The following is a 21,751-nucleotide window of genomic DNA, read 5'->3' as shown; positions in this document are numbered from 1 at the left end:
AAATATTACTCAGCCACCAAAAAGAATAAAGTCTTACCACTTGCTATGACATGGAAGGAGCTTCAAGCAAAATAGTCAGTCAAAGAAAGACAAATACCGTATGAATTCACTTATATGTGGAATTCAAGAAACAAAACAAACGATCATGGGCAGGGGCTGAGGAGAGAGAGACAAAATAGACTTTTTTTTTTAAAGATTTTATTTATTTGACAGAGAGAGAGAGATCCCAAGTAGGCAGAGAGGCAGGCAGAGAGAGAGAGGGGGAAGCAGGCTTCCCACTGAGCAGAGGGCCCGATGCGGGGCTTGATCCCAGGACCCTGGGATCATGACCTGAGCCGAAGGCAGAGGCTTTAACCCACTGAGCCACCCAGGCGCCTCCAAAACGCACTCTTAACTATGGAGAATACACTGATGGTCACCAGAGGGGAGGGGGGTGAGGGCATGGGGGAAACAGGGAATGGGGATGAAGGAGGGCACTTGTCCTGATGAGCACTGAATCATGTGGAATCGTGTGGAATCGATGTATTGTACACTTGGAACTAATATAACACTGTGTGTTCATTATACTGGAATTAAAATAAAAAATAAAAAGATCCCCATTCCCCATATACATGAAAAATTTAAAATGTACTTCTAAGTAACACATGGATCAAGCCCTGTTCTCAGCACTCTACAAGTATGGATTCATTTATTCTGACAGCAACCTGACGAGGAGCAGGAAGCTGAGGCACAGAGAGGTTAAATGGTTAAAGAAAAAAGCCACACCATCCATGAATGGTAGAGTTTGAACCAAGTACTCTGGTTTCATGGAGGTACTTTTAAATCAGTGATTTAAGAAAAAAAAAAAACTGGTTTCAGGGAGTCACGGGATTGTCAACAGAATTGGTTCAAGCAATATACTGTATTTACTCTTCTGGTCATATCTGTTGTAAGTACTAATGATTCCCAAACCACAGGAACTCAGAAAAGTAGTCATTCTTTTGGAAACAAAGAAAATGTGCCACTTTTGCTTTAATATGGGCTTATTCAAAGGACTTACGTTCCTCAAAGTTTTGGTCAAACTCACCCATTGAAAATGCAGAAGGTGTGTCCATTGAGCATATATGTACAAAAGAAAAGTAAAAACATTTAAAACAGATACAGTTTAAGTCTTCAAGTTAGATTAAGAACAAACTTTAATTCAAGCACTTGTAAACCCAATGGTAATATAACATTATTATGTGGATTTGTGACTAAAGGATCAGTTGACATCACTGAAACACAAACACCCATTAAAAAACATATGAGCTGTCAGGAAATGTATAACAAGCTGCTCTCCAAGAAAAACTAAAGGCCTGCCTTACAGTATTTTTCCATTTCTTTGGTGTAAATACTTTCATCATGGTAAATTACAAGTTATCAATGTGGCATCCACTAGCTTGCAAAATTCCTGAAAATTCAGCACACTATGAAATATGAGGCAAACTAACCTTAAGAGGTTACAAAGGACTTGCATGTTAAGCATAACAAAGTATCACACTGTATGTGTTCGTGTGTTTCTTTGTTAAATTTCCTTTAATTAGTAATTATTTGCAAGTGTGAAATTAAAAGTTAAGAATTAAAAAGTTAAAATTGAAATTAAATTTTAAAAAATTGAAATTAAAAAGTTACAGTGAGGACTCTCCCTTTCCATGAACCACCAAATTCTTCCTGGGGGCACGGCATTTTATTCATTTTTTGTATATCTTTCCAGAAGTACTCTAAGAAATTATACAAACATATGTATTCTTTTTTCTGTTTTTATTTTTTTTCAAGATTTTATTTATTTATTTGACAGACAGAGATCACAAGGAGGCTGAGAGACAGGCAGAGAGAGAGAGAAGGAAGCAGGCTCCCTGCGGAGCAGGGAGCCCGATGTGGGGCTCGATCCCAGGACCCTGGGATCATGACCCGAGCCAAAGGCAGAGGCCTTAACCCACTGAGCCACCCAGGCGCCCCATCTTTTTTCTGTTTTTAAAAACAAAGTTGGGAGCATAGTACTCTTTGTTTCACACCTTGCTTATTTTCCATTTAACAATATCTTGGAGATCATTCCATTTCACTACCTAAAAACAAGGATAGTCATTCTGCTCTCCAACATTGTAACAAATATCCCTGTTCATACATCATTTCACAACCCTGAACATATACATTAGATCAATTCCTATAAATGAAACCACTAGGTCAAAGACTGTTTCAGGAAGAGACAGCAGACACAGTAGGTGGTTAAGCAGTGGAAGAATTAAAGACTAATCCTGCTTTCAGTGATTACGGATATAATCATATAATCGAGTTATGTTACCTGCAAACCAAGCTCCACTTGCTGAAGCATTCACAACTGGATTATTTGGTATAGAGGGGATCAGTGCATGCTGGAGACTTAAAAGATTACAAGAAAAATGAGACATGCTGGAGAATAAGTAGAATCACATATATCCTACCCAGCTGAGCCTACATATCTTTAAGTCAAGCATTTATCCATTCATTAATCCGTCCATCCAACTATATACTAACTCTACATCTATCTGTGATAAAGAAACAGTCAACAGACTTGTTGTCTAATAGAACATGATAATATGAGTCCATTATAATCAATATAACCTAAATAATGGAATGAATGAATAAGCCTTATAGAAATTTAGAACAACTGGAAAGTAAAAAGAAGAAGAGGAAGAAAGAATGAAAGAAAATTGAAACCATAATTTTCATAATTTTCATGTGAAATAGTTCACATGAGCCTTTTGAAGTGATACACCTCAAAATTTGTATTATTTAATTTCTGTGTATATATGGGTGTATGTACATATATCTGTGTAACACACAGACCTTGAATGTTACTGTGCACAGTTTTGTGGATAAATATTAAATAATCATCTACAGCAATTATTCCCACTAGAGGAGCCTCTAAGAGAAGAAATCAAATTCTTCAAAAGAAGGTTTATTCCAGTCCCAACTTTTGATTTCGAGAATCACTCAGCATAATAAAAGATGTTCCCTTGGAAAGCATATTACCCCTGTGGAGAGAATGGGGTCCCAGAAAAGACTGAAAACCTCTCTTCCATACTGTCATTGAAAATGTGTTCCAGCATGTTCAAAGCCCATTATTTACTTAGTCACTTTCAGATTGTTAAAATCAGGGAAATTATTTAGAGAGAAACAAATTAATCTAAATTAAGACATTTATTAACTTACCTGTAAGGAGACCAACTGTCATTTTTCTCTTCCAAAGAAGCTAAATGTTGTTTTAGTGCTTCAAGTAAACTATGGGGTGCCTGAAGATAAAGTTATTGTGAAAGACATATTTTCTGATAGTTCTTAGCATATCCATACACTCTTACATCATAAAAAGGTTCTGAACAAAAATGAAGACACTTATATAACAAAGGCATTAAAGGTACATACAGTTGACCTTCAGACAATGTGGGGGTTAGGGGCATACACCCTTCTGCAGTGGCAAATCCATGTGCAACTTTTGACTTCCCCGTAAGTTAGCCACTAATAGCTTAGCCTTGACTGGGAAGTTTTACCAATAATACAAAGTATCTATTAACACTGATTTTCTATGTTATATGTATTATGTGCTGTGTTGTTACAACAATACCTAACTTTTTCTTCATTTTTTCAGTATTTGTAGGCTACACAGTTCGTCGGTGAGTTTTTTCAAACTGTTGCAAATCTCCAAAACATTTTCCAATATATTTCTTGAAAAATCTCCACATATAAATGGCCTGCATAGTTCAAACCCATGTTTTTCAAGGGTCAGCTGCAAATGCTACAGATAAATTCATTATGAAAAGCAGCATCTTGATATCAAATCAGATTTTCAAACTATGCTTTCACATACTTTTTTGTTAATGGCCCATGGACTGCTAAAAGATCTATTTCTTTTGGACTTGAACTCATTCATTTTTTTAAATTTTTTAAAGATTTTTATTTATTTATTTGACAGAGAGAGATCAGAAGCAGGCAGAGAGGCAGGCGGGGGGAGGGGGGGGCAGGAAGGAGACTCCCCGCTGAGCAGACAGCCCGATGCGGGGCTCGATCCCAGGACCCTGAGATCATGACCTGAGCCAAAGGCTGAATCTTTAACCCACTGAGCCACCCAGGTGTCCCTCATTTATTATTTTTTACTCCTTCATGAATCACCAGGTTTTCTTTCTTTCTCTCTTTGTTTCCATGAGCAAAAACTATCTAGCCCGCGGCTTCATGACCTGGGAAACTCCATTCTACAGGTCTGGGGGAGGAGATGTATCAAATAATCACATGAATAAATGCAAAAATCAAAGTTCTGAAAAGTACTATGAAAGAGGGGTACAAGATATTCAGATAGTGTTAAGCTAGGCCATCTGATCACGTCAGCGATGTCAGGGGAGCAAGTCCTTCCAAATAAAGCAACAAGTGAGCTGCCATCTGAAGGATATCCGGAACCTAAGTAAGAATGAGAATTGCAGGCAGGAGAAGAACATGTGCAAAGGCAAGGGCACCTGGCACAGACCAAGAATAAAGTTGCCCTTTGTTGCTAGAGCAGAGAGCAGCGGGAAATGTGCAGGACATGAAGCTGGATAGTAGGTAAGGATTCAACAATGCAGAACCTTCCATTAGAGGCTATGTGGATAACTGCAGACTTTCTTTTAAGAATATTGGGTGGGGGCGCCTGGGTGGCTCAGTGGGTTAAACCTCTGCCTTCGGCTCAGGTCATGATCCCAGCGTCCTGGGATCGAGCCCTGCATCGGGTTCTCTGCTCAGCGGGGAGTCTGTTTCCTCCTCTCTCTCTCTCTGCCTGCCTCGCTGCCTACTGGTGACCTCTGCCTGTTAAATAAATAAATAAAATCTTAAAAAACACACACACACGGCCCAGCAGAAATCTGCTCAGAGGGATTTTCGTACTGGACTAAATATGGGGACCAGAGGAAGGCCAGAAATGCCTGTTAAGAGCACCCTGGGTAGGGAAGACCGGGAATGATCACCCAAACATGATCAGTTTCATTATGTCCAACACACAGTTGCCAAAGGGATAGAATATTTGTTTCATTCACTCAGTCATTGAACAAAAATATAACAACATAACTAGCAAAAAAATAACTAAAATAACAAGTTAGCAGTAAATTCGAACAATGTTTGCTAGAAAGAATGTTTTTTATCTGCGTTGTTTTCGGACGTTCGGCGGCAGCTGCGAATCTGTGACAAAGCCCCCGCCCGAGGTCAGCGGACGACGTCAGCAGGACACCGCGGGCGACTCCCCAGAACTTAGGCCGAGCCGAGACGCTTCCCAGTGGAAGCGCAGCTCGGAGCCCAGAGACCTCTTTGGAGAGGCCGAAAGCGCAGAGACGCCGAGGCCGAGGGAGGAGACGCATCCAGGCAGACGTGCCGTCTGCGCCGCTGTCGCCCGACATTCTCCCTCGCTCTGCTTATCTGACGCCTCCTCCGGGAAGCCAGAGTTGCTCCGCCCCGCAGCGGGGTTCGCTGTCTGTGCGCGGGGCCCCTCTCACTTCTCTGCACACGAACGAACGCGTGGGCGCTGTGTGCGCTCCAGGCCTCCCGAGAAGACCCGCACAGAAACTCCTCCGCCCGCCGCCGGGACGCTTCCTTGCACCTGTGACCATCCTGTCCGCGCCTCCTGCCCCCTCTTCCCCGGGGGCCTGCTGCGTCCACGGTGTTCTGGATCCAGTGTCCTACAACTGCTGACGGGACCTCAGCCTGCATCTGCAGCCTCTCTCTCTTCCTATGGCGACCGCCTGGGCGACGTACTGTCTGAGTACTTCACCTTCACCGGGTCCCAAGCAAGGCAGGCCTGCCACGCTGAGGTCAGGGTGGGGCTTTTAAGCCCTAACTTATGGGATGGGGGGCGATGACCTTGGAAATCCTTAGTCTCTGGGCTATGCTGTGACTTCACTGTAGTTCCAGGCCTAGAGGCCAAGAGTGGGCGGGGGAAGATCCCGATGGGACATGTACCTTGTGGGGTTGAGAGCTCTGCATCTTAAACAGCCTCCACTTGCCCTCCAGGCAAAATAGTAAATAAAAACACATCACCTGGGTGGCTCAGTGGGTTAAAGCCTCTGCCTTCAGCTCAGGTCATGGTCTCAGGGTCCTGGGATTGAGCCCCGCATCAGGCTCTCTACCAGGCAGGGATCCTGCTTCCCCCTCTCTCTACCTGCCTCCCTGTCTACCTATGATCTCTCTCTGTCAAATAAAATCTTAAAAAAAATACAAAACAAAACACATCACCTTCCAGGAGGATGGCAGAATTGGTGCCAATCATTCCATGTCATTCACCATTATGGCCCCCAAACCAGTCAGGCCTTGGAGAATGAGAAACTACAGTATAATCAGTCAGCTAGGAATCTGACTGTAGCCATATGCCAGGCACAAGAGTTCCTCTGGAACTCACATACATGCGTGAAGTTTCAGCTTCCAAGTGTAAATCACAAGGCGTTGTGGGCATGGAATGAACAGCAGTACACATTAACAATGTGACCCAGGCTGTGTTAACTCTCTCAACATTCTGTCATATGCTGGTCAAAAGAAGTCTAGACCATCTGGTCATCCCTCAGAGAATCACACTGATTCTCCTATCCGTGATGTCACGCTAACTGGATCAGATGAGCAGAAAGTGGTTAGAAAAGCTATGAATGTTCCAGAAGGTAGGAAATAAACCTACAAAGATTCAGGGACTTTCTACTTGAGTAACATGTTTAGGGTTCCAGGGGCCAGGAGTTTATCGGGAAATTCCATCCAAAATAGAAGATAACGTAGTACACATCTTGCACCTCCCAGCGTCAAAAAGGAGACACAACAGCGGGTAGGCCTCTTTGAGTTCCCAAGACAGCAGGTTCCCACACCAGGGCAAGAATGCTTTGACACATATCCCAGATGACCTAGCAGCCTGCCACATTAGTTTGGGGCCCAGAGCAGGAAAGAGCTCCCTGGAGGGGGCCCAGACCAGGCCAGCAGCCCTACTATTCAAGCCCTGTGGTACATGTGGGACAGAGCACAAGCCAGTCCAAAAGGCACAAGCAGGCTGCGTGAGTCGCTCGCCAGACCTTCATCTCAGCCACACCTCGACCTCATACCCCACCCATTGCCAGGGAGAGATTCCTGATGAGCAGCTCCTAGGGAAGGAAAAAGTCTGAGCTCGTTTGATTCTCATAAGACTGCTATGAGAAAGACAACAGAATTATACACATTTTACAGATGCAAAAGTGAGCCGCGGAGAATGGAAATGAGTTGCCTAGGATTCCAAATATTCTGCTGTTTCCACTAATCAGTTCTGTCCACTTAAAGAGCGTGGGCTAGTTGTTAGACTATGAGTCACCATTTAACATTCAGCAGGGAATGGCCTCTTTTACAGAACCAACAGCTCAAAGACCTGTTCAGAAAACACGTGTCTATGTATATGTGTGTGTGTGTGTGTGTGTGTGTGTGTGTGTCAGGAGGGAATGAAAATACATACGTTAATTTATGGCAAAGGATGGAGTCTCAGATGACAATATAATAAACACATATACCTAATGACAAAAAAAAGTCATTTAAACACGTAGGAAAGATACACTGACCTGTGTAAGATATGGAATGTCATTCCGGTCAATTCCAACTTGCTGAATTCACAAGCGAGCGGGGAGTACACATTACAACAGGGAGTGGCAACAAAGAAAAGTAACTGTAAGTTACTGTAAGTAACCAACGTTACCAACGTGCACACAAAAGAGAAAATACTCCTGGAGCATGAAGGCCTTGCTGGGCTAGTACCTAGTTGGTCAGGAAAAACATGTCAAGCAAAGGTATGCCTTGTACACTTAAACCCAAACTTATAGTCATCCTAAGGATAACCCTAGAAGAGAACTCTTGTCAGATATTGCATCTTTGTGGTTCTGGAAAGAGCCAAGTTGTATTTTGGATGTTCATACTGTTGTTCTCCTTTGAGTAATATATCATGTTTTGTTTTTGTTGTGTTCTGTTGGGTTTGCTTTGGTTTTCAGAAGTTCAATGTATTTATCCTGCTTGGGTTCTTCTGAGTGTCAGGGGAAATGTGGGGGTCACCTCATGTGTTCCCTTCTTCAGCTGATAACAGACTGTGCTACGTATTGTCCACTATCTGGAAAGATATGTGTCGTATGAGGCCCAGTTTCTGGCAACAGTTATCTTCACAACTACAAACACAAATCCTTGAACTACTTAATTTTAGGGTATAGTCTTACTGTTTACAAAATAGTTCAAAATACTAACAATTTCTGTGTGTTTGTGCAGTGGGGGGAGGGGAAAATCCAGAAAATCCTTGGGTAGAAATCGATTTCCGTACCTCTGCAACTTTCAGGAACTGTGCCAGTTTGGCTGTTCTTTCAAGGAACTTGATGTAAATATCCAAACTCTCCTTGCATTGGTTTTTTCTCATATCAAAATATTTGTCTACAAATTAGAAAAAATCACCATGAAGGAGCCAGTATCTCAGCAATTTTCCAGTTTCACTCCATTTTCATAATTTTAATTTCAGCTGAATCTGTATATGATTTTAACTTGTTCAAAACAATTACAGATTTAAGCCAGTTATTTTCTGTCTTAGCAAGCAACAAGACTGCTCAATCCATATAATCAGCAGATTTTTATGAAGTACCACATGCCAAAAACTGATGCTGGGAAGATACCCAGAATTGAATCGCATATCCAGAGAGTTTGGTTTAGTTTAATCTCTACAACTTCCAGTCTGTAATCTTATTGACTAACATCAAGATCTGAAGATTTTGAGGGAAGGGGCTGTGTATCCTTCTCTTTCATAACTCTACAAACGTACTAGGATACTCCTTCAGCGTAAGAAATACCTCAAGTTCTCATCAATGAAGCTTGGAGAACACTCCCAATTACATGAATCATTCATGAGGGCTAAATGAGGACAGAAATTTCCCAGAAATATCAATTAGCATTTGTACAAAGAAATACACAGCTCAGTGGCTAATTAGTCAAGGAACTTTAATCCAAAAAAGAAATATAATGTCTCATTTTTAAATATATATGATCTTAAAAGGGTCCTCTATTTTGAATCTATCACGAAAGTAGTCTACATTAGTCTACACGTAGAGAGAAAAGGTTTTGACCCGTCTATTTTTTAAGCAATGTCCCTTCTTTAGCCTACCTAGCAGATTAAGGATACCCTCATTGTAGGCTGCAAAGAGGCGAAGAGAATCCTTAAAGAGAAGCATGAAAGCAGCATGTATTATGCCATTGGTTAGCTCATCAGGGTTTGCCTGGAAATTAAATAGAAGAGTTTAAAACAATTCCTTCTCCCATTACTGCCAAACAGTGTCCTTGGCCTGTATGTTTAAAAAGGATACATAAAGCTCTTACATTAAAATTAAGAAGAGCATCAAACTGCGTTTGAATGACTGGAAGAGTGTTTAGCAGCTGCTTTGTATCCATAGTTCTCATCGTACCGTCCGTCCTATAAAAGAGATGACATCAGCATCTTTAAATAAAGCTGTGTTTTTGGTCAACTCCATATTTTCGCCTACAAGCCAGTGGTATTTACTGACCCTCTCTTGGTTTTGGTGATGTCAGATGCAATCAGTCTGTACGCGAGAGACTTCTCATTCAAGTACCTGCTGTATCGTCTGATGAAGGTTGACATGGTGTAGCCTAAACATGAATTGAATGACACGTCATTATTTCCAGTTTTACCAACATGAACCATTTACAGTATACGTAAATGCAAAGAGCTACCATTTCACTTCCCCCCATAGACCTCAACAAACCTTCCAAGCACAAAAGCTAAAGATTCTAGCTCAAGATTATTGCTTAGTTCCTCAAGGCCTCGAAACCACCTTGTGAGGTTGGTGACATTCATGAACACAGGGAATAACTGAACTTTATCAGCTTCTTCCCACTGCTGCAGAGACTATCCTAAGTTCTTACCACTTTCCTGAAACTGCCCATCCCACCGTCACCAGCCCTCCCCAGCCCTCCCATGTTCTAACCAGGCATGGTTTTCAAAGAATTTTTTTTTTTTAAGAAACTCTTTTTTTAAAAAAATTATACTTATTTATTTGACAGACAGAGATCAGAAATAGGCAGAGAGAGAGAGGAAGAAGCAGGCTCCCCGCAGAGCGGACAGCCGGATGCGGGGCTTGATCCCAGGACCCCGGGATCATGACCTGAGCCAAAGGCAGAGGCTTTAACCCACTGAGCCACCCAGGCGCCCCCAGGCATGGTTTTCAAAACAGAGTGTTTCCCTCCTTGCCACATGTAGTATTTCCATTAAAGAATCATCTTACCTTCTATGACACTTTTATCCAGGAAGTTGTGTAAAGTAAACAAGGAGTTTCTAGATGCAAGATGTTGGATAAAACGCTGTCAAATGTGCCAAATTACAAAGTTAGCTTCTGTCCACAAATAGAGCTCTTTAATGAGTTTATCATTGTGAATGCATAGTTGACATAATTCTATCATATAGCTTCTATTTCCTGAGCATTGATTAATAATTAATAATATAAATCTTTACAGTGTATTTTCTTTATAGTTTCAGATCTATTTGTCCCAGTATTTTTAAATTTACATAAATATTATATCTAAATCCCATTCTGCAACTTACTTCCTCTATTAGCATTCTTTTTGAGATCTAGCCTTATCAGTATACATTATATAATACTTCATTATACATATGCACCTCGTTTTAGTGATCTGTTCTGTACTGATGGAAATTTATGTGATTTCTACTTTTTAGTTATTATAAATATGCTATGAGAAGTGGATTTGCTGGGTCACTGGGCTTGGCATTTTCAATTTTTCTAAACATGTCTCAATGTTCTCCTCTCCCCAGTCATAAATTCCATATCATCCACAGGGTCTGTGAGTTCTCATTTCCTCAAGACCTTCCAACTCTTCATATTGTCACGCATTTTAAATTTTGTTTATCTGAGCACGTTGTCAGATGGTTTTCAGCCATTCTGGTTTCCTTTTCTGTGAATTCTCTGTTCATTTGTCTTGTGCACTATTCCACTATACTGCTTTTTTCATACTGATCACAAATCCTGAATATTCATCTTTTTTCTTTAATATTTCTGTTTGAAATATCTTATTCCAACTTTTATGGTGTCTTTCCTACTCAAATGTCATAAGCACGTTCTCCTACGTTTTCTTCGATTTTAAAACTTAGCTTTTTGCACTTACAGGTGTTTCATTTGTGTGGAATTTATTTTTGTATGTTGGAATAAGATGAAGATGTCATTCTATTTTTTCCAAAAGATGTTATTTCTCTCAAAAGGCTTTATTTTATTGTACCATAGTTAAAATCCAGTTAGTTAACATACAGTGCAACACTAGCTTCTGGAGTAGAATTCAGTGATCCAATACAACATACAACACCCAGAGCTCACCAGCAGTGCCCTTAGTTTCCATCCCCCATCTAGCCCATCCCTCCACCCACCTCCATCCATCAACCCTCAGTTAACCCTAACGTTAAGAGCCTCTTATGGGGGCGCCTGGGTGGCTCAGTGGGTTGGGCCTCTGCCTTCGGCTCGGGTCATGGTCTCAGGGTCCTAGGATTGAGCCCCCCATCGGGCTCTCTGCTCAGCGGGGAGCCTGCTTCCTCCTCTCTCTCTGCCTGCCTCTCTGCCTACTTGTGATCTCTCTGTCTATCTGTCAAATAAATAAATAAAATCGTAAAAAAGAAACAAAGAGTCTCTTATGGTTTGTCCCCCCAACCTTTTTCTAAATCCTAACTTTTTAATGCAAAGCTTACTGAGACAAAATGTTAGAGTAGAATAAATAATTTGATGTTCAAGAACATTTCAGTTCTGTAAAATACAAAGAGTGTATGTGGGGACAGGTGGACAAGTATTGACGTAATCCACTCAGGCACCTGGTTTCTCCTGGTAAAGTAAAGCAATACACCTTTGAGGGTTTTCTCTCTCTGGTCAAAAGAGTCTAAGGAAGTGAGAGAGATGCCCACTCTATCACCCACTTTCTTATCTAGTGGCTGAAACAGTGTACCTCCAATACTGATTGCCAAGATATACTCCTCAGTAAAAATGCAAAAATCAGCCTTTTCGTAGCTACTGCTGTTCTTTTCCCCCACTTGTGACAAAGTAACAGATAATAAACCTTGACATACCAAGAATATTTTGCAGTCGTGTACTGACAGTTCTCCGTACCAAAAGGAAGGAAATGATTACCAGTCGAATATCTGTGTTCTCACCTCATTTCCGTGCACCATAAGGTGATGGACAGTAACCAGGGCTTTGAATACTACCACCCAGCTGCTGTTCCCGGTTTTTTCAGAAAGAACATCAGCCAAATGATCCACGCTCATGTTTGTTCCATTTATGTACTGAATGAGGTCTGAATGAGAGACAGTGGCAAGTATTAAGACACAAATGAGAAATAATTTTTCCAAACCAAAATTGGTAACTTTAACTTAAATACAGAGCAATCAAATGTCAGAAATGACGAAGGGAATAGTCCAAAACATTTTCTTCGTTACAGGTGTTACAATTTGTACTGATGTATGTGACCTGATAGTTAATGGCCCATTATGCTATTGTCCTGTATACTTGGTGGGGGTAGGGCCTGTGTTCATTTTGGACACCAGGTCTCCCTGAGACCCAGCACAATGGCTGGCATACAATGAGTTGCGGTAAATAGTTGTTAAATGAATGACTAGGACTCAAGAAGGTAACATACGCAATGTCAGACAGGTAGTTAAGTGGCAGGGCTGGTATTTGAAATCAGACTCTTTTGACCAAGATGTGGACCATTATGTCATCCTGCCTCCCTCAAGAAAAGTGTCATTACATGAAGGTTCAGTCAGGCATTTTCCGTGTAGTGTCACCCCATGTCTAGCCCTTTGCTTGCATCCTTTAAGCTTTTGTTGCTTCTTCTTTAAAAAAAAAAAGTTTTTAAGTAAACTCTGCCCCCCAACGTGGGGCTCAAACTCACCATCCCAAGATCAAGAGTCACATGCTCTACTGACTGAGCCAGCCAGGTGCCCCAATTGCTAACTTGCATAATTGCATTTTTTCCATTGTTGTAGACTTCATCCCCAGCACTTCTTAATCAGCATGTTCACATTCTGAGGAGGGTGCTTAGCAAATATGCTAGTGAAGGGTCACTAGGCTGACCTTAACCTAGATCCATTCACTCAAGTGTATATATACTACATGCCAGTGGCTCTGCCATGATTAAGATTATGAAGAATGAGTTTCTGTCATGTTTTTTCTCTAAGTCAGCTTCCTTCCTCTGTCTGGTTAGTTGCCATGATTAAGATTATGAAGAATGAGTTTCTGTCATGTTTTTTCTCTAAGTCAGCTTCCTTCCTCTGTCTGGTTAGTTTCCTTTGTAAGTTTGTTGTTTCCACTTTTCCACTATTTCAGCCTTTGGACTGAACCATTGGTATATCAAGTATCCCCTTTGGTTCCATACATTGTTCATGTAGCTAACTGTTGTTCAAGACCAAAAGGTCTTGGGAAGCCAATTTTGGTACATACTGAATCAGTGGAGAGCTTTTAAGCAAAATATCAAAATAAGGAGGTGATCATAAGAGTGACTTGGCTATAAAGTTTTCAAAAGCAGTGGGATTTATGTATACAGGCAAAATCACCTATTTATAGAGTCAGTGCTTGATGTGAACTCAAACAGCAGGTGGCAGGGCTAGCCTGAGAGTCTGTTCTGTCTTTGAGCCACAGATAATTTCAAGAATCAAAATTCTGTCCCCTGGAAACATTCACAGGGGTGCTGTTGAATGTTGTCGGACATTCTAAAGCCTATTCGTTGACCTTAGGTTAAGACTGCTTCTGGGATGATCAGCTCTATAGACTTTTCCTTCCTTTACTTCGCAAGACTTGCTGAATGTAATGATTCGCAAGGGGTCTGGGCTTTGAAATTAGACTCTTCAGAAGGCTGGGTTGTTACTCCACCATTTCGCGTGTCCTAAATTCTCTGAATAGCTTGTAAATAGTTCCGAGGCTGGACTTAAAAAGACCAGTGGTTCTCTTCCAGGCTCCCTCCCAAGATGACTAGGGGTGAGAATTCAATCTCCTGTCAATGCTGCTGCAGGAAAAAGAGGGTTGGGGGAGGGGTGCGGGAGAGGGGTGCGGGGTACTGGCACCAGAGGCGCCCAGGCCTCCTACTCACCCGCCAGGTGTTTCGCCTTGGGCTCCATAGGCTCATCGGTGGTCGCCCCGAGGGCAGCCTTGGACGCAGACGACCCCATGGGTGCGTCGCGGACTGCCAGCCACGAGGGTGATGGCCCTGGAGTCTGGTCCCTCCTCTTCCGGACCGGCGGACTGAGCCAGGGTGGCACCTCAGGTAACAGGTGGAGCCCCCGAGGTGACGGAAGAAAGGCCTGGCCCTGCAGCCTGACGCAGAGACGCAGCATTGTGAGGTGGAGTTTGAAGCTGCGAGGCCCCAGGGTGTTGGCCAGAGCATGGGGCGAGAGGGCCGTGGGCCACCAAGCGGGTCCGAAGACAGGATTGAGCGTGGGCCACGGCACCTCCAGAGGAGCGAGGCGGATCCTTCGCGGAGAAGATGCTCAATAACAAACTAGAAAAACCCATCGACCGAATATTATGACGAAGGGGGACATGTTGAAGACTCCAGGCAAAAGCTCTGCCGCTCTTCGGGTTTGGGGAAGCTCGAATATTATGGGGGCTGTTTCCTGCTTAAGGACTTGTCCTCCTCTCCTTCAGCCAGCAGCGGATATAGACCCATCGGGTTGTTCATGCTCTCCCTTGATTATCCTTTAATGCCCGTGGGGTCTGTAGTGATGTGCCCACTGTCCGTCCTGATGTTGCTGAGTCTTCTCTCTCCTTTTTCTGACTAGAGAGCTATCAGCGGTGATGATCTGCTCCAAGAACCAACTTCTGGTTTTCTCTATATTCTGTTTCCTATTTCATTGACTTCTGCTCTTTACTATTTCCTTTCCTTCTACTTGCTTTTCATTTATTTTGCTCTTTATCTTCTGGTTTCCTACGGTAGGTTAGATATCTTATCTTCTCTTATAATAAAAGCATTTAGACTTAAGTACTGCTTTCCTGTCAAAGAACATATTGCTTATGGTTTCAATCTTTTAAACTTTGTTGAGATTTATTTTATGACCTTTATCAAGGTCAACATCTGTGTACCCTTGAAAAGATGCATATTTTTCTACTATTAGGTGCAATGTCCCAATTAAATGTGTAGTATAGTTCCTAATATTGTATCACAAGTGACTGAAATGGTTCATTTTTATTTGTGGAGGCTTCCCCTCCCCGCACCATGCTTAAAATTCAAGAGTTTCTTCAGGTATCTCTTCAAGTTCAGTGATCTTCTGCAGCCTAATCTTCTACTGATCCCGTCCAGGACAGGTTGCATTTCTAATATTCTATTTTTCATCCCTACCAATTCCATTTGGCTCTTTTTATATCTATCTTTTATTGCTCTTCTCATTATGTTCACATGTTCCTTTAAACCCTTGAGGATATTGATAACAGTTACATGGTTATTTTAAGATGTTTATCTGCTAATTCACCTTTGATAATAGCTGTTTCTGTTGACTTTTATCTTTTCTTGTACACGAGTCATATTTTTCTGCTTCTTCTGAATACTAGACACTGTTAATGCTACTTTGTTGTATTTTAATGTATCTGTTAAAGAATGTTGAAGTTTGTTTAGATAGGCACATATACTACCTTCTTTTTATGGCCAAATAATATTCCATTACATGGGTATACTATGATTTATTTATCTACTTATTCTTTGATGGATATTAAACTATTGTGAATACTGCTTCCTTTACAAATATTTGTTCCAATACCTGTTTATAGTTGTTTTGGGTATATACCTATGAATGGAATTGCATGGTTATATGGTAATTTCTCCACATCCTCATCAACATTTGTTTGAGTATGGCCATCCTACTGTGTGGAAGTGGTATCTCTTTGAGGTTTCATTTGCATTTCCCTGATGACTAATGATTTAGAGGACTTTTTTTTTTCATGTGTTTATTGACAATTTGTGTATCTACTTTGGAGAACGGTCTGTTCAGATCCTTTGCCCATTTTTACATATTTTTATTTTTTTTAAGATTTTATTTATTTATTTGACAGACAGGGGTTACAAGTAGGCAGAGAGGTAGGCAGAGAGGCAGGCAGAGAGAGGAGGAAGCAGACTCCCCGCTGAGCAGAGAGCCCAATGCGGGGCTCGATCCCAAGTCCCTGTGATCATGACCTGAGCCAAAGACAGAGGCTTTAACCCACTGAGCCACTCAGGCGCCCCATATTTTTATTTTTTTTTAAGTAGGATCCACACCCAGTGTGGAGCCCAATTCAGGACTTGAACTCATAACCTGGAGATCGAGAACTGAGATGAAATCAAGAGTCAGGTGCTTAACCAACTGAACCACCCAGGTGGCCCCCTTTGCCCATTTTTAAATTGAGTGATCTTTTCTTTCAGTTTTATTGAGATGTGATTAACAAATAAAATTTTGTATATATTTAAGTTGTAGAATGTCATGTTTTCTTTTAAGGTGTTATAACATGAGGGTTTCGTTTTTACATAATAGCTCAGCTCTTGAGTTTCCTTGAGGACTTAATATATATATATATATATATATATATATATATATATATATATATACTGACATACTGACGGTTTTGCTGTGTATGATGAGAACACTTAAAATCTACTCTTTTAGCAAATTCCAAGTATACAATTTTATTAACTATGGTCACCATACTATACATTAATCTCTCTTATAACTGACAGTTTGTACACTTTGACCAACTTCTCCCCATTTCCCCCAACCTCAGCCCCTGGCAACCGCCATCATTCTATCATTCTACTCTTTGGTTATATAAGTTCAACGTTCTTAGATTCTGCATATAAATGAGATCACGCGTTATTTGTCCTTCTGTGCATGGCTTATTTCACTTAGCATAATGTTCTCCAGATTCATCCATATTGTCACAAATGGCAGCATTTCCTTCTTTCTTATGGCTGAATTATATACATACCACATTTTATTTATCCATTCATCCATCATCGGACACTTAGATTGTTTCCATATCTTGGCTATTATTAATAATGCTGCAATAAACATGGGAATGCATATATCTCTTTGAGATTATGATTTCATTTTCTATGGGTATATACCCCAAATTGGGATTGCTGGATCATTCAGTAGTTCTATTTTTAATTTTGCCTAATTGCTGTACCCAGGACTAGGGTACAGGAATACCCTGGGTATTAGGTTGAATAAAAGTAGTGAGGGGGGCACTCTTGTTTTATTTTCTGAAGCTTGAGAAAAAGCTTTCAGCTTTTCACCATTGAGGATGATATTAGCTATGGGCTTATTGGCTATGGCTTTTATTATGTTGAGGTACATTTCTAACCTTCATTTTGTTAATGTAGTGTATCACATTGATTGGTTTGTCAATGTTAAACCATCCTTGCATCCCTGGAATAGATTCCATTTGATCATGATGCATGATCCTTTTATGGTGCTGTTAAATTTGGTCTGCTGGTGTTTTGTTGAGAATTTTGCACATATATTCATCAGGAATATCAGCCTATAATTTCATTTTACCGTGTGTCTTTGGTATGAGGGTAATGTTGGCCTTATTAAATGAATATGGATGTGTTCCCTCCTCTTTAATATTTTGGAAAAATTTGAGAAGGATTGGTATAAATTCTTAATTAAATGTTTAGTAGAATTCACTCATGTACAGTTTTAAGCATTTTTTTCACAGGGTAGGGGGCAGGCTGCACAACTGAGAACCATCACTGCATAATTGAGGCCCTAACCCAGTCCTGGTACAGCTGACACACTTAAGGCAGGCGGTTTGGTTTGTAAATGTGTCAATTCCCTGGAAAGGTACCTCCCATTTAAATAGAAATATTCAATTTGGAGGTTGGAGGGGGTGAGAAACCCATTTTGGCCTTAAGTGAGCTGACATATCTTTGAACGAAGCCTAGGCATCTTCAGGAACATCAGTGCATCAAAGGCCTCATGAGCTCATGAAAAGAGGACTGCTTCAGGCTGTACACTCCATGCTGGTTAGTTTTCTTAACAGCTCCTGTTTCTTTTGGCTCCACCAACAGCCCAAGAGGGGATCAAAAGTCTGATGCAGCTTCTTTTACCACAGAACAAATGGGCCAATTTTTGGCATGGGTTACAGCTTTTGGTTGTTGTTGTTTAATCGGGAACATGAAATTCTTTACTTTGGGAAAGACAGCTAGCTCTTTTTCTCTGACAGAAGGAGTAAGCATTGTGCATTCACCCCATTGTTTCAAGAAAAGCTCGCTAGCATCTGGATTTTGTTGGTGATTATCAATCACTCCACCTGGCCAGCAGCCACGGCCATTGAGATGGAAACTTTCAACTTGCCACAACCAAGACATTATTTATAACAGTAAAAATTTTGGACAGCAGAGAAAGTTTCTAACATTTTATAAATGTGTGTAGCTCAAACATGTAACACATTTTAACATCCATTCCAAATGTTTACCTCATTCACAGGTTACTTTAAACCTTTTTTCTTCACTGCAAGTTTTGTCCAAACTCTAAGAAGAATTTTTTCGTTTTGTTTTTGTTCTAACAAAAAGGGATACTACCTCTTACCTCCTCAGCTGGGAGCTTAGGGAGTTCAAGGTAGAGAGAAAAAGGCCAGCCTGCGGGGGTGGCTGGATTTGCATGGAAGAGTCCTCTCTTTTTTCATGTTTTATAAGCAACTTTATTGAGACACAATTTACAGACCATATATTGTTTTTATTATAGTCACAGAGCTGTGCAACCATCACCAGAGTTACCATTCGAATGTTTTCATCACCTCAAAAAGAAATTCTATACCTTTTGGCTCTCATCCCTGTATCCGTGCTCCCTCCAGCCTCTGGCAAGCACAAATCTTCGGTCTCTGTGGATTGTCTGTTGTGGACATTCCAGAAACATAGAATTAGAAAACATGTGTCCCTTTGTATCTGCCTCCTTTTATATAGCATAATGTTTTCAAGGTTCATCTGTGTTATAGCAAGTGCCAGTAATTCATTCTTTCTTATGACAACAGTATCCGTTGTACAGGTTAGGGTTATCCATTACAGTTTATAGGTATTTGGGTTGCTCCCACCGTTTGGTTGTTTTGACTAGTTCTGACATAAACATTCGTGTATAATGTGTTACCTTTTGGAGGAACCACTGTTGTCCATTTTACATTCACAGCTCCAATTTCTTCAACACTTGTCATTATCGTAGTTCTTCATCCTATCACTTGTGAAGTGGTATCTCATGGTGGTTTTGATTGCATATCCCTGATTATTAATGATGTCAAGCATCTTTTCATGTTGATCATTTGTTCATCTATGGAGAAATACTTATTTATATCCTTTGCCCATTAAAAATTCTTTTGTGAGTTGTCAAAGTACCTTACATATTCTGGATGCTAGACTCTTATTTATATGATTTGCAAATATTTTCTCATACTCTCTGCATTCTTTTTACTTTTTGAAGTCCAATTTATCTATTTTTTCCTTGTTGCTTCTGCTCTTAGTGTCATTACTAAGACTCCATTGCCAAAACCTAGGTCATGAAAATTTGCTGCTGTTTTCTTCTAAGGTTTTTATAGTTTTAGCTCTTATATGTGGGGTTTTGATACATTTGGGGTTGATATTTGAATATGGTGTGGGGTAGATATTCACCTTCATTCTGTTGCATGTGGATATGTAATTGTCCGCACACCAGCTGTTAAGATTATTTTCCCCCCATTCAATAGTCATGGTTTCCTTACAGACATCTGACCACAGATGTGTGTGTCTAATTCTGGACACTCGGTTCTATTCCAGAGATCTGTATGTCTATCCTTGTGACAATACCAAACTGTCTCGTATGAGTTTTGAAATAGGTGTGTGTTCCTCCTGCTTTGCTCTTCTTTTTCAAGATGGCTATTCACTTCAGCACATTGGCTTTCACCACGATCTCTACCTTTTGTACAAGTGCCCTTAGGCTTGAACTGTTCCTCATTCTGTTGCAAATGAAGTCAGTTCCTCTGGAAAGAGATCAGGAGTGTCTGTTTCATGGACTGCTTCTCTCCCAGCAAAAACTCCAAACCAGGGCTCTAGAGCTGAAGATGGGGACAAGGCAAGCTTCTCTCTGTATGATACCGCTGCTCTAGGAGTTAAATGGTCAGTTTGGTGGTTGTGGGGGAATGTTGCAGTAGCCTGAAATCCTTTCAGTTTGCCTCTTCAGGCATGGAACCACCACCTTTTTTTTTTTTTTTTTCCATTAACGTATAATGTATTATTTGCCCCAGAGGTACAGGTCTGTGAATCATCAGTCTTACACACTTCACAGAACTCACTATAGCACAGGCCCTCCCCAATGTCCATAACCCAACCACCCTGTCCCTCCCCATCACCCCCTAATAACCCTCAGTTTGTTTCCTGAGATTAAGAGTCTCTTATGGTTTGTCTCCCTCCCGATCCCATCTTGTTTCATTTTTTTTTCCTTCTCTACCCCCAAAATCCCTGCCCTACCTCTCAAATTGCTCATATCAGAGAGATCATATGATAATTGTCTCTCTCTGCCTGACTTATTTCACTCAGTATAATACCCTCTAGTTCCATCCACGTCATTGCAGATGGCAAGATTTCAGGGGGTTTTGATGGCTGCATTATATATATCTGTTGATGGACATCTAGGCTCTTTCCCTAGTTTGGCTATTGTGGACATGGCTGCTATAAACGCTGGGGTGCACATGCCCCTTTGGATCACGACATGTGTATCTTTAGGGTAAATACCCGGTAGTGCGATTGCTGGGTCATGGGGTAGCTCTGTTTTCAACTTTTTGAGGAACCTCCATGCTGTTTTCCAAAGGGAGCCACTGCCTCTTGAAATGGGTGAGATCAGGTACCCAGTACTCTCAGGTTAGAAAAATGATTTCTAAGCGCCATAACTCTATCAGTGCAAACAGTTCAGAAGGTGATGGAGAGAGATGTTGAAGATGTCTATTTGATTTCATATTTGTGCAAACGTTTGTTCAATTCACTGAGGTAAGAAACACTGGTAGGAAATATTCCCTAATATGGTTTAAATTGAAAACCAGGAGTTCAGATTCAGACGTATTAAGAGAGCCAGTGGAAATGTGCAGAAGGCAGGTGGAAATTTAGATGTAGAGTTCACAGAGAGGTCTGGATGGAGGCAGATTTGCCTGTCAGCTCCATTCATAGGTAAGCAACAATGGAGAAGCCTCTGAATGAATTTGAGAAGGAACAGCTAAAGAAGAGAAAAACCAGGAAATAGCAGAAGCCAAGAGAGGCAGATTTCAAAGAAGAGTGGCCAATTGTGTCCAGACTGAGAGGTATACGAGGGCATGAAAATCATCTATTGACATTCACTATGTCCTGGAGGTCATTGGTGACATTGGCAGGAGTGGTTTGAACGGAGTGACATGGACAGAGGTCAGAACACAATGACTTGAATGAATAGTAAATGATAAAATGGAGAGAGAAGGCAAGGGTATATATTGTTCCCATCAGAGTCTTGGCTGTGATTGAAAAAAGAGAATCTACTGACCGGAAGGGGATACAGGGTTGCATAAAAGTAAGCCCGATTGGTGCAGGCAGGAAAGTAATGATATGTCTTCTTTTCATCACTGTTCCTTGTGATGCTGAACACTTTTAAGGACTGAACACTGAGCTAAAAGGAACCTTGATGGTGATCCACTCTAGCCTGATAAATGAGAAAAATGAAGCCCCAGAAAAGGAAAGGGACATGTGCTCAACA

The 21,751-nt window shown here is 41.1% G+C and overlaps 1 protein-coding gene across 1 annotated transcript in view; it reads right to left on the bottom strand.

Annotated features, from left to right (window-relative positions):
- Window positions 1–14,309, bottom strand: part of LOC131820853 (phosphatidylinositol-binding clathrin assembly protein-like) — a 34,863-nt gene extending 20,554 nt beyond the window's left edge. Inside the window, exons 1-10 of the mRNA XM_059156701.1 lie at window positions 14,134–14,309; window positions 12,200–12,342; window positions 10,278–10,353; window positions 9,540–9,642; window positions 9,355–9,448; window positions 9,143–9,254; window positions 8,315–8,421; window positions 7,572–7,613; window positions 3,211–3,290; window positions 2,321–2,397 (exon numbers count right to left, since the gene is read on the bottom strand). Of these exons, the coding sequence (XP_059012684.1) occupies window positions 2,321–2,397; window positions 3,211–3,290; window positions 7,572–7,613; window positions 8,315–8,421; window positions 9,143–9,254; window positions 9,355–9,448; window positions 9,540–9,642; window positions 10,278–10,353; window positions 12,200–12,342; window positions 14,134–14,212 (913 nt within the window). The 5' untranslated portion in view covers window positions 14,213–14,309. The remainder of the gene's footprint in view (window positions 1–2,320; window positions 2,398–3,210; window positions 3,291–7,571; window positions 7,614–8,314; window positions 8,422–9,142; window positions 9,255–9,354; window positions 9,449–9,539; window positions 9,643–10,277; window positions 10,354–12,199; window positions 12,343–14,133) is intronic.
- Window positions 14,310–21,751: the final 7,442 nt, after the last annotated feature.

The sequence above is a fragment of the Mustela lutreola genome, chromosome X, assembly GCF_030435805.1.
Source record: "Mustela lutreola isolate mMusLut2 chromosome X, mMusLut2.pri, whole genome shotgun sequence".
In the NCBI taxonomy this organism is placed as follows: domain Eukaryota; kingdom Metazoa; phylum Chordata; class Mammalia; order Carnivora; family Mustelidae; genus Mustela; species Mustela lutreola.
This window is presented reverse-complemented; position numbering and strand designations above follow the sequence as displayed.